Source organism: Salvelinus sp. IW2-2015, linkage group LG36 (assembly GCF_002910315.2).
Source record: "Salvelinus sp. IW2-2015 linkage group LG36, ASM291031v2, whole genome shotgun sequence".
Lineage (NCBI taxonomy): Eukaryota > Metazoa > Chordata > Actinopteri > Salmoniformes > Salmonidae > Salvelinus > Salvelinus sp. IW2-2015.
In genome coordinates this window covers 32,841,554-32,855,337 of record NC_036875.1, presented here as the reverse complement: position 1 = coordinate 32,855,337, position 13,784 = coordinate 32,841,554, and the positions used below count along the sequence as shown (strand labels likewise).

The following is a 13,784-nucleotide window of genomic DNA, read 5'->3' as shown; positions in this document are numbered from 1 at the left end:
GATTCAATGGTTTGCTTATGTAACACAAATCAGTGGCATGTAGCTAGCTGAGATTCAATGTTGCTATGTAACACAAATCAGTGGCATGTAGTAGCTGAGATTCAATGTTGCTATGTAACACAAATCAGTGGCATGTGCTAGCTGAGATTCAATGTTGCTATGTAACACAATCAGTGGCATGTAGCTAGCTGAGATTCAACATGTTGCTATGTAACACAATCAGTGGCATGTAGCTAGCTGAGATTCAATGATTATGAGAACAACAAGTTCAATAATTAATTATTTAATAATACCAATAGGCTACATAAGCTGGTAAATGAATGAATGGAATTCTGAGTGTTTACAGTTTCCATGGTGAATTATTAGTTTCTCGTTGATACTTGGGCTAGCTGGCACAGGAGAGATCGCATTTGTAAAATGATACATTGTTGCACAGGTCGTAGAGGCAGACTGTAGGTTTATAACCCCAACTGTTGCAAACCAATAGCAATGGAAAAATAGTTAGCCTAGTAAAGTCCTACAGTATCACTGCCTAGTAAAGTCCTACACTATCACATGCTAGCAAAGTCCCATTTAATTCCATTATGAGTCATCATGACAAACTAAACGTTTAACTCAAAACTTTTACATTTGGTGATGAATGAAGGGTAATCTCTGGGGAAAGAAAAACGATCTATAACCCGTGTGCATGACAGGAATACATATGTCTGTGTCTGAGACAATACAGAGCAAAGCCCCATCCGTCCCCTTCCTTCTCTCTGGTTGATAATGTGTTGAGACGTGCCACCAGACAGCCTCTTGCTTTCCTATCCTGTCAGCTAGCACCACACAGCATCTCTGACTGTCAGGCACGATCTATCCCACATCACAATGTGGTGACAGAGAGATAAACACCTGGCCATGAACCAGGAAGAGATGAGAAGAGCTGCTTGACAGGCTGGCAATACTAGCTCCAAGATGAGGTTTGAATACAGGGGAGAGCAGCTAAGAAATGGAATCGACAAATGGAGAACCGGGATCCTTTCATGTGGTGACACCAACCACATACACAGACACACAGACACACAGACACACAGACACACAGACACACAGACACACAGACACACAGACACCTACTTAATCACGGATTTACTTGTATAAATGGGTTTGGAAATAGTAGCATGTCAAACAAAGTCATTTCATCTGAGATGTTGATCTGAGACAATGATTTCCTCTGATTGTTCTGTGACTCAAAGATTCCTGGAAGGAAGATTATGGCTTTCTGCTAATCGAGTGGATTACGCCAATCGCATCTGAATCAATTCCCCGGCCCTGCTTCCTCTCTGAGTCTACAACGGACACATTTACCACCTGCTGTAAACATAGTGTTCATGGTTGTGAGAACATTATGGCTGGATGCTATGCAGTCAGAAATGATGAGAGTGTATCGGTTAGGACCAGGGCCAACTAAGTGAGATACCTACGTTAGGGAAACAGAACCTAATCTTGTGTGCTCTTTCACTGGCTAACAGCCTGAGAGGAGAGACATAAGAGACTGAGGGTCTTTAATATAAACTGTTGTAAGGGGTTGGTCATATCAATGGGACTTTGGCCAGTTCTGTCAGTCTTTGTAAACACTGACAAACCACAGAGAGGGTGGTTATTTTCCTCAGGGTTGTTTTTGATCTCCCCCTGAGGATGAGGAAGGCCTTAAGAATTCACCAGATGCCCCTCCACCATACACACGGGACGCCGCTGGCATATCAATGGAAACAAACAAATGCATGAGTAAACGGCTGCTGTCCGTAGTGAACGGACGTTAGGGAAACAAAAACAATCCTCCTCAGAGAGACAGATTTCCCCTTCCATGACGGCTGCTGTCACTGTCAGCCTAGACGCCTGGTGATTTAATGGTGCTGTTAGGCGGGTGAAGTGATAGTTCCCAAATTAAATCAGCGGCGTGGAGACGCAGTGGGGACAGGGTCTTATGGTTGATTGTAATTGGTCATAGAGTGATTGGAGTGGTGCCAGACAGACAGTGTTAGCAGCTAGGTGAGACTGGGGGATGGGGGGGCTCCTCTGTTAGCGAGAGTCTCCGCTCTGTGTTCAGACACACACACACACAGGCTCCTGGATGCACTGGCCTGATGATTAGAGAGACATTTGTAGAAATGCTCATAAACCATGAAGGGCTGGCACTCTTACTCCTCTCACTTGATTAGCTATTAGTCCGTGCTGAGACGGAACAGGCATAAACTAACTCTAAGGAGAGAGACGGACAGGGAAGTCGACTAGGGGCTGTACGTATCAAGAGTAGGAATGCTGAGGATCAAGTACCCCTGTTCATTCATTATAATCAATGAGGTTGAGCTGATCAACACTGATCAACAGATCAGCACTCCTACTTTGTGAAAACGGACCGATCATGGATTTAAAAGAATTGGATTGGTGTAAGCATTGGCTGGAGGGAGTTTTCCATGATGTTTTCCACCCAGTACCCTGTCCTGTGGTACTCGACTACTTGGCCTTGGAGGAGTTGAGAGTCGAGAGAGACGGACTCGTAAAAGTGTGTTGATGGAACGCTCTCTCTATCTCTGCTGTGATGGCAGGAATCAATAACAGCACCTTTTCCCATCCCACAGCTTAGTTAGATCACTGTATAGAAAGGCTGTCCCAAATGGCACCCTATGCCCCATGTAGTGCACTATATAGCCCATAGGGCTCTGGTCAAAAGTTTTAATACATGTAATAGGGTGCTATTTGGGACACAGACTAAGTAAGCACAGCACAGGGCCGGCCTGTGGAGGGTGAAATATTCCAGGGAGCCATGAAGCCAGCGGCATCATCAGCTAAGTGCCATTTGTCCTTGACAGGTCTTGGCTGGAGTTCAATGCATCAGAATGAGCAGGAGAAAACGTTCCCAGGCAAAATGACTGTTATTGTAATAATGGGACCTTCATCAATGCTGCTAGCTAACATCATTACTATTCTCAGAGCAGTGGTCACGTAGTACTGATAACCTTTCTAAATGTGTGGAGAGCTGGGTAACGTCCCAAATTTCACCCTATTCCCGATATAGTGCACTACTTTTGACCAGACCTGTGTTGTGATTAGGCTCTGCAGCGGAAGGGAACGGCTGGGCGAACTTATCATTTACTACGGTTCAAACTCTCTCTGTCTGGCACAGCAACAAAATGGAAGGAAGGGGCACAAATGGTGAGGATGAGAGAGATACTGGCTTTAAGCACAAATATAACACAAGTGTAGCCACAACAGAATGTGTTCGCTTGACCGCTCAACGTGTACCATGTGTCACATCTCTCTTGTGACGAGTTGGCAACTTAGATACTCTCGAGGGGCACGCAGAGATGGCGAGGTACTTGCGCGGGGAACTATCACTGCAGTAAATTCTAGTCCACTAGAGATTCACCTATCCTGTCAATGCACGTACAGAGAAACTAGGCAACACAGTGAACGATGAACCGATGGCTGAACTCCATGAGTATGCATGGGCCACTTGATGGCACATGTGATAAGCGTCTGCGAATATTTTTCATTCAAAGAACGATAAAAACATCACTAGAATTGATTTATGAACATACAATAAGTGGTCCACATTGCTTCTGAGTGCTCCGTATATAATGTTCAGTAAACTCTGTCCCACCCTGTGCCGAGCCCGAAGGTGCATGGATCTCTTGGAGGTCTGTGTCCCAAGGGAGAAAAGGCTAGGACAAAGCGCTCGGTCTTAGTTCAAGCAGAGAGTGAACATTGTTCCCTGTGAGCTCAGCTCTGATAAAGACAAGGTCAGTCTGCCCCCCACGATTGCATTCTGAAGACAGTCCAACATGGCGCGGCAGCTCAGTCAGGTGAGAACAAACGAGTTTGTGTGTGATAGGGTGTTCGTGATAGAATGTATGGATATGAGAGTGAATGGGGTAGTCTGTCGTCGTAGATGAGATGGGTGTAGATGAACGGAGCTCAGATGCTGTGTTCAGTGTAGCTAGGTCGTGGCTCCGTCCGGCTGTTTGTGGCTGCTTGTGGATGTTGTGTAGTTGTGTTGTGTGTGTGTGTACAGACGTGTGTGGTACAGCTGGGTCTTTTAATGACCTCTCCTTGAAGCTCTGTGCTTAGCAGCTTAGTTTGTTATTGTTTATCATCGGTGAGAGTCAGTAGAAACTAGAGAGAGAAAGAGAGATCTGCCTGGCTGGAGGGGCTGACTGTAGGGAGTTACAGAGAGCCAAGCAGCCAACCCGCTTTCTCACTGGCTGTCCACGGCCCAGCGCTTCATCCCAGTCCCACAACACAGGCCATCATTCCTCGGCCCATTCCATTCCACACAACCAGACAGGATACGCACCACAGGAACAGAATCCGCGGATGGCAATGAGTGCTCTAGCTCCCATCCAAAAACAGCACCATTTCCCCAGCTCTCAGTGTGTGTGATGCAAGGCTAGGAGGACAGTGCATTCTGAATGCTGTATGAGTATGTTACACCTGACCAGACTCCAGAGGACCTGGCTGTATGGTACAGTATGTTACAGGACCATGGACTCCAGAGGACCATGGCTGTATGAGTACAGTATGTTACAGGACCCCAAGACTCCAGAGGACCCTGGCTGTATGAGTACAGTATGTTACAGGACCCCAGCCTCCAGAGGACCATGGCTGTATGAGTACAGTATGTTACAGGACCCCAGACTCCAGAGGACCCTGACTGTATGAGTACAGTATGTTACAGGACCATGGACTCCAGAAGACCCTGGCTGTATGAGTGCAGTATGTTACAGGACCATGGACTCCAGAGGACCATGGCTGTATGAGTACGGACCCAGACTCCAGAGGACCCTGGCTGTATGAGTACAGTATGTTACAGGACCATGGACTCCAAGAGGACCCTGGCTGTATGGTACAGTATGTTACAGGACCCAGATCCAGAGGACCCTGGCTGTATGAGTTACAGTATGTTACAGGACCCCAGACTCCAGAGGACCCTGGCTGTATGAGTACAGTATGTTACAGGACCATGGACTCCAGAAGACCCTGGCTGTGTATGGATGAGGAGATGACGATTCTGATCTATTTATTAAGAGTGGCCAGTGGAATGCCAGTGGAATGCCTGGGGAATGCCAGGGGAATGCCTGGGGAATGCCTGGGGAATGCCAGGGGAATGCCTGGGGAATGCCTGGGGAATGCCTGGGGAATGCCAGGGGAATGCCAGGGGCACCTTAAGGCAGTGTAATTAATCTAGGGGGAGAGATGATGTGTCTTTGATGCACATTAACTAGCGGCCCAAACAGATGGCAAGCGGCAGAGCAACAAGACCCCTTCATTAAGATTCTCTATCACCACTACTCACACCGACCGATTAATTCCTTCCTCATCTCAAAGTTAAGTTATCCTAGGATAGGATAAAGTAATCCTTCTCCCCCCCCCCACCCCCCCCCCCCCAAAGATTTAGATGCACTATTGTAAAGTGGCTGTTCCACTGGATGTCATAAGGTGAATGCACCAATTTGTAAGTCGCTCTGGTTAAGAGCGTCTGCTAAATGACTTAAATGTAATGTAAATGTTAAAACAGGAAAAGGCCTGTTGAGAGGCAACAAAGAGGACACACCAACCTCAGGCTCTTTCATGACAATTGTGATAAAGGCCAAATAATTTCAAGGCATCTTGAAGAACAATCTGGCCTTAATGGCCATGTACATAATCTCCACCCTGCACAGCCAGAAGAGGACTGACCACCCTTCAAAGCCTGGTTCCTATCTAGGTTTCGTCCTAGGTTCCTGCCTTTCTAGGGAAGTTTTCATAGCCACTGTGCTTCTACATCTGCATTGCTTGCTGTTTGGGGTTTTAGGCTGGGTTTCTGTATAGCACTTTGTGACATCTGCTGATGTAAAAAGGGCTTTATAAATAAATGTGATTGAAGGCATCATACAACTTAATTGCAGATCACTCCATTGATTCAGGATCATGACATGTGCTCTCAGCATGCTGCTCTATTCAGAGTGGTTTTGTAAAACAACATCAATATGCGTTCTACATTGCTGTACGATGCATTGCCTGTCAGTAAAGTAAAGTAATATGAATTCCTGCTTTTAGTGTTGGTGTGTGATGATGTCAAAGGAGCAGACAGCACATACCTGAGTAGTCTGCAGATGCTGCTGCTGTAGCGGAGTCTCTGGCTGGCAGCGGCTACACTGGGGGGTATGGGGGGCCGGGAGGGGAAGTAGAACAGCACCGCAGCAAACAGCACCGCCACCATACCAAACTCTATATGGCAGGAGGGAGAAAGACAAAATCAGTGGGTTATTAACCTTAAGGTTAAAGAAAAGGGTTATTATTAGCCTCCTAATGACCTGAACTCAGTCAATGAGTCAGTAACAAACCCATTCCACGCAGAGCTACAGTTGACGTCGGAAGTCTACATACACTGAGGTTGGAGTTATTAATACTCGTATGTCAACCACTCCACAAATTTCTTGTTAACAAACTATAGTTTTGGCAAGACGGTTAGGACATCTACTTTGTGCATGACAAGTAATTGTTCCAACAGTTGTTTACAGACAGATTATTTCACTTATAATTCACTGTACCACAATTCCAGTGGGTCAGAAGTTTACATACACTAAGTTGACTGTGCCCTTAAACAGCTTGGAAAATTCCAGAAAATTATGTCATGGCTTTAGAACTTTCTGATAGGCTAATTGACATAATTTGAGTCAATTGGAGGTGTACCTGTGGATGTATTTCAAGGCTTACTTCAAACTCAGTGCCTCTTTGCTTGACAACATGGGAAAATCAAAAGAAATCAGTCAAGACCTCAGAAAAGAATTGTAGACCTCCACAAGTCTGGTTCATCCTTGGGAGCAATTTCCAAATGCCTGAAGGTACCACGTTCATCTGTACAATCAATAGTAGGCAAGTAAAACACCATGGGACCACGCAGCCGTCATACCGCTCAGGAAGGAGACGCGTTCTGTCTCCTAGAGATGAAAGTACTTTGATGGAAAAGTGCAAATCAATCCCAGAACAACAGCAAAGGGACTTTGTAAGATGCTCGAGGAAACGGGTACAAAAGTGTCTATATACACAGTAAAATGAGTCCTATATCAACATAACCTGAAAGCCGCTCAGCAAGGAAGAAGCCACTGCTCCAAAACCCCCAAAAAAGCCAGACTACGGTTTGCAACTGCACATGGGGACAAAGATCGTACTTTTTGGAGAAATGTCCTCTGGTCTGATGAAACAAAAATAGAACTGTTTGGCATAATGACCACATTATGTTTTGAGGGAAAAGGGGAAGCTGCAAGCCGAAGAACACCATCCCAACCGTGAAGCACGGGGGTGGCAGCATCAACATGGGGGTGCTTTGCTGCAGGAGGGACTTGTGCACTTCACAAAATAGATGGCATCATGAGGCAGGAAATGATGTGCATTTATTGAAGCAACATCTCCAAGACATCAGTCAGGAAGTTAAAGCTTGGTCGCAAATGGTCTTCCCAAATGGCAATGGCCCCAAGCAAACTTCCAAAGTTGTGGCAAAATGGCTTTAAGGACAACAAAGTCAAGGTATTGAGTGGCCATCACAAAGCCCTGACCTTAATCCTATAGAAAATTTGTGTGGAGAACTGAAAAAGTGTGTGCGAGCAAGGAGGCCGACAACCTGACTCAGTTACACTCAGCTCTGTCAGGAGGAATGGCCAAAGTCACCAACTTAATTGTGGAAGCTGTGTGAAGGCTACCCAAAATGTTTGACCAAGTTAAACAATTTTAAAGCAATGCTACCAATACTAATTGAGTGTACGTAAACTTCGACCACTGAAGGTTGATGAAAGAAATAAAAGCTGAAATAAATAATTCTCAACTATTATTCTGACATTTCACATTCTTAAAATAGTGGTGATCCTAACTGATCTAAGACAGGGAATTTCTACTAGGATTAAATGTCAGGAATTGTGAAAATCTGAGTTTAAATGTGGTTGACTAAGGTGTATGTAAACTTCTGACTTCAACTGTACATGTATATGTCTCTGATTCCACCCTACGTTTAGATGGAACAGAACAGGACAGCAGAGCACAGAACCTGAGGACATACAGACCTGCTGTGTTGACGATGTCCAGAGCAGTCAATTAAGAGAGCAGCGGTTTATCAGAGAGATGTCCCTGGGACTAGATTATCCAGCTGGCACAGACAATGTAGAGGGCTCTGATACTCTCTCTGTTAGCCTGCCTTCACGGCCCTGGCTTCCAAACAAGCTACTAAATCCCCCAACCCTTTTCACTGGGCCTGGCCTGGCATGGCTTGGCATGGGCAACCGAATCGGACACATCTCTCTTGGAAAAGCTATAGCATTTTCAGACAATCTATTTCCCAAAAAGTACCACCAGAATCATGAATCATGTTTTTTCTTGTCATAATGTGCAGATTGGTTGGACAGCAGCTGCATTTTTACTGGCTGGCTAGAGCAACATGGCTCACATTAGTTTTTTCAACACAAAAAAGACATCAGCCTTTTCATTTGGCACAAGGGTTGGCTGCTGCTTTTCTGTAGTGTGTGTATGGAGGTGTAGAATGTATTCTCCTCAGAGAAGTAGAAGGAAAACATCAAGGAATGTAATTCCCTCTAAATGCTTTCTGACTTTAAATTAATTTCCCTATGACCTCTAAAGAGCTCGGTTCAGAAAATGTGTCTGTTTTGTGCTTTTAAATGTAATATGAATACGCCCTTAGGTTAACACAAAGCCATAGCTTCAATGTACCATTGTGGGCGGTTAATATATTTTTATTTCATTAAATGCTTTAATTTTCTGAATCAGTTAAGCAGACCAGTCCAAGCCCCCATCTTCTTATGGCAGTCCGTTCTGTTCTGAATAGTACATTGTTGAAACGTTTGAGACTGGTATTCGTGTGATGAGAGAGTCAGATCACTTTGAATCTCTCCCTAGACAAGATCCAGACCAGAGATGGTGTGTTATTGATTCCTGAAGGGTAATGATGACCGACTGACTGACTGTCTGTGCTGCTGTCAGTACCTACCTACATACATACATACATACGACTCTTTGTAGGATATTGTACTGAATATCTTCCCATCTTCAGTATGCACATTGCGCCAGTGTTCATGCACCTTGGTTTGAATGCAAGGTAGCGACAGCATTTCTTTCTGTTTGGCAGTAGCTGTCTGCATACACAACCAGTTGGATCCTGTCTTGTGTATCTGGGTAACACTTTACTGCACGCCCCCTTATGTACGCATTCATAAACCCTTTATAACAGCTACATAAGACATAACATCAGTACCTGCATACAAAACCAGCTGAATCCTGTCTCGTATGTGATTGATCTGGGTGTCTGTCGAGACAACAGCTCGGGCCACCATGACACGGGTGGTGTCGTTAGGGGCGGGCACAAGCAGCGGGCCGACGATGAAGGAGCACGCCGCCCCCAGATAGCTGACCAATGAGGCGACAGCGGTGGCCGTGGCTCTTTGGTCTGGAGCGAACCATGTGGTGGAGAGGAGGGGTCCAGCGCTCATTATTGTTGGTCCGGCCAAACCATTCAACAGCTGACCACCGTGTATTAACCTGCAGAGAGGAGAGGACAGGGAGAAACATGAAACATTAATGTCACATCATGCATACAGACAAGGCAAACAGTGGAACCAGATAAACGTTATTGTACATGGCTTGCACATGTGATAAGCTCTCAATATTTTTCATTCAGAACGATAGAAAACATCATTAGATGATTTATGAACATACAATAAGTGGTCCCACATTTCCTCCTTAATGTTCAGTAACTCTGTCCCCTGTGCCAGCCCAGTGTGTCTGAGGTCTGTGGCCAGGGAGAACAGAACACTGCTGTGCTGATTAATTGTCTGTGAGCTCAGCTCTGTAAAGACAAGGTTCAGTCTGCCCTGTCTGAGATCACACAGCAGTGTGAGACGGATTGAGCTTAGAAAAAGAGAGAGAAGTGGATACAGATAGAGAAAAACGAGCAACTCTCAGACAGTCTGCCACCGTCTGCCTTGACAGTTCAAACCAGAGCAGCGCAAACCAAAACAGCTCAAACAAGAGCAGCTCATGGCAGATAACAGAGCCGCCAATGCTGACAAGGCAGATTGATGGAAGTGTCATTATCCCTTACCTCCTCCTGAGATCTTCTCAAACAACTCTTAACCCCCCGTCTTCTACACTAAAACAGTCTCCCTCACTTCTCATTGGTCTCTCTCCCTCCCTCCCTCTCTCCTCTCCCTCCACGTTCCACCTTCCTCCCATTTCTCTCCCTCCTCCACTCGCTCTCCATCTCGCCCCCCTCCCCCGTCTCTCTCCCACTCTTTCTCTCCCTCTCGCGCTGTGATCACTCATTCCATTAATAAAGCCAAACAGAATTATCAAAATTATGAAATTATTTATGGTGCCCGCTGTTCCAAAGATCTATGTTCCATCCACTATACTTGATGACATCCCATCCTGAAAACTGACCCTTGAAGAATTCCAAATCCTCAATCAATGGTGATCGGTACAAGACTACGAGTACTGTATCTAACTGATAATAATTTTCATTAGACATGATATCTGATTTAACACACTAGATTTGATGCATGGATATCTGAACGATTCTGATCGAGATCATTCAGTCTCAAGGGATAAACCTTCTAAATACCATCTGTGTGACCTTATCACTGTGTGGCCTAATATGAAATGTGACCTAATATGAAATGTGACCTCGGCCTCAACTGAAGCAATCAACATAATATAAAGGTCTTCAGATAGATGGAGGAGACAGGAGACTGCTAATCAAATTCTCAGATAAAGGGAGGATTAATCAATTCATGCTTGATGATTCTGGGGTGTGGAAGAGTGGAGGGAGGAGGAGAAGAGGAGTGGAAGAGAGGAGGACGGGAGGGAGAGCGGTCGTTCTACGAGAGATGATTAACTTAATGTGTATTGATGAACCCTGTCAGAGAGAATCTCATTGCTCTGAGACCAAGCCAGCCCAGCGAGGAAGAAAGTCAGTCAGTTAGATATACAATATGCTCATGTCTCTTAACCTGTCATAGTGTGACAGAGGTAATACTACTGCCACTGCCGGATACCCACTCCAATCTAACATGTCAGAGGATGGCACAATCAGAGAAGCCATGGCAGTATCATTGGCACAATGGGTCATGGCTGTGCGTATGTATGTGTGTGTGTGTGTGTGTGTGTGTGGCCAATCAATGAGAAATTAAGAGATCTCTAAGAGAGAGGGAGCTTTTCATCAGTGTTCTATGTATTTGTATACATTTGTCTAACTGAAGAGCATAACATCGCTGTCTGATGAAAACCTTTTATCTCCAAAACAAACAAAAAATGCCATATTTTGCCAATAACATACCATTTTGAAACGTCACAGGCTATTTTTAACATATTTTCTTGATCCTAGAGTCATGAAATGTTCAGAGTACATTGAGGGGAGTTACTGCTTTCAATATATGAAAATAATTGCAAAAATTAAGATTAATTGGCTTTCCAACAGCTACCTTAACCTGTTTTGATTCGAGAGGTATCATCAATGCTGCTCTGCTCTGACCTCTGTTTAATCAGTGACCACTGTAATGTCTCCTGCCCTGGCCTCTTTTCAGATATTCTGACTGACTCACAGATTCTCCTTGGGTATTTTCCCCTGAACTAGACTAGAGAATAGCTCTGACAACAGGAAGGTGTTTCAATCTTACAACTCACTCCCTTTGGTTCTCAGATATGAGCTCCAAACTGAACAACGTTTACCCTCCAGAGCATATGGTTAAAAAAGATGCCAATCGAACATGAAACGATGGTTCTCCCTCCTTTAAAAATAACATCTAGTACATGCTGTCAATGGATCCCTCCTGTTCCTAAATCAAGCTAACTGCAGCCATCCTTCTCCCTTACAGCACAGCCATCCTTCTCCCTTACAGCACAGCCATCCTTCTCCCTTACAGCACAGCCATCCTTCTCCCTTACAGCCAGGCCACCTTTCTCCTTACAGCAACAGCCATCCTTCTCCCTTACAGCACAGCCATCCTTCTCCCTTACAGCCACAGCCATCCTTCTCCCTTACTATGCACAGCCATCCTTCTCCTTACAGCACAGCCATCTTCTCCCTTACAGCACAGCCATCCTTCTCCTTACAGCACAGCCATCCTTCTCCCTTACAGCACAGCCATCCTTCCTCCCTTACAGCACAGCCATCCTTCTCCCTTACAGCACAGCCCATCCTTCTCCCTTACAGCACAAGCCATCCTTCTCCCTTACAGCACAGCCATCCTTCTCCCTTAACAGCACAGCATCCCTTCTCCCTTACAGCACAGCCATCCTTCTTCCCTTACAGCACAGCCATCCTTCTCCCTTACAGCACAGCCATCCTTCTCCCTTACAGCACAGCCATCCTTCTCCCTTACAGCACAGCATCCTTCTCCCTTACAGCACCAAGCCATCCTTCTCCCTTACAGAACAGCCATCCTTCTCCCTTACAGCACAGCCATCCTTCTCCCTTACAGCACAGCCATCCTTCTCCGTTTGATCGCTGCCTGCAATGCCCTTGAATTCCTCAGCTTCTCTTCTCTCCTCTAGTCCTCTCCTCTAAGTTTATCTCCTCTCCTCTCAGCTGCTCTCCTCCCCTCCCTCTCAGCTCCTCTCCTGCTCATCTCCACAAAGTGCTATTCCAAATCAGATCAGTAGCCAATTGGGCTTATTGTATCTAAATCACAGGTTGACGTTTATTGTCATGAGTCTTGTCCTGGAGGCAGACATGAGTGATTTCCCCTTAGATAGGCCAGCTGCAAAGTCAAAATTGGCTATATTGTAAAAAATGACTTCGTGGCTATGCCAGCTAGTGACCACTCTGCAGAGCTGCCTCCAGAACAAGATTCAAGATTAAACGCGCTAGCCTACATCTAAATTACAATCACAAGCCTAGCACCCACACTCTGGAAAGAGATATGTAAATTACATATGTATATGTGTGAGACACATACACAGCAGCAGTATAGGTTGACAATAACACAAACCCCATGTCTCAGAACTTTAACTCAGCAGGGTGGTGAGCAGTAATGTAAAGTACTTAAGTAAAAATACTTTAAAGTAGTACTTTAGTAGTTTTTTTTGGTATCTGTACTTTACTATACATTTTTTTTAAACTTTTACTTCACTACATTCCTAAAGAAAATAAATGTACTTTTTACTCCATACATCCCTTACACCCAAAAGTACTCGTTACATTTTGAATGCTTAGTAGGACAGGAAAATGGTCAAATTCATGCACTTATCAAGAGAACACGTGGTTATCCCTACTGCTTCTGATCTGGGAACTCACAAAACACAAATGCATAATTTGCAAATGATGTCTGAGTGTTGGAGTCTGTCCCTGGCTATCCGTAAATGTTTTAAACATGAAAATGGTGCCGTCTGCTTTGCTTAATATAAGGAATTTGAAATGATTTATACTTTTACTTTTGATACTTAAGTATATTTAGAACCAAATACTTTTACTCAAGTTGTATTTTACTGAGTGACTTTTACTTTTACTTGAGTAACTTTCTATTAAGGCATCTATACTTTTACTCAAGTATCACAACTGGATACTTTTTCCACCACTGGTGGTGAGCAATGTTCCCTCTAAGCTGTTTTGGGTCACCTAAATCATCCTCTTCCTACCAGTTGCCCCTGACTGCTGCTGTTCTAAGTGCTCCGCTGGCCTGCTGTTCTCATCTGCCCTCCTCCTTGGTTCATATGAAAACCTCCTCCAGGACTGCCTTGCAGAAGAGAATCCAGGCCGTGCA

The 13,784-nt window shown here is 44.9% G+C and overlaps 1 protein-coding gene across 1 annotated transcript in view; it reads right to left on the bottom strand.

Annotated features, from left to right (window-relative positions):
- The window catches only part of slc49a4 (solute carrier family 49 member 4), a 93,065-nt gene that overhangs the window by 60,005 nt on the left and 19,276 nt on the right, over positions 1–13,784 (bottom strand). Inside the window, exons 3-4 of the mRNA XM_070437602.1 lie at positions 9,281–9,564; positions 6,120–6,249 (exon numbers count right to left, since the gene is read on the bottom strand). Coding sequence (XP_070293703.1) covers positions 6,120–6,249; positions 9,281–9,564 — 414 coding nt within the window. The remainder of the gene's footprint in view (positions 1–6,119; positions 6,250–9,280; positions 9,565–13,784) is intronic.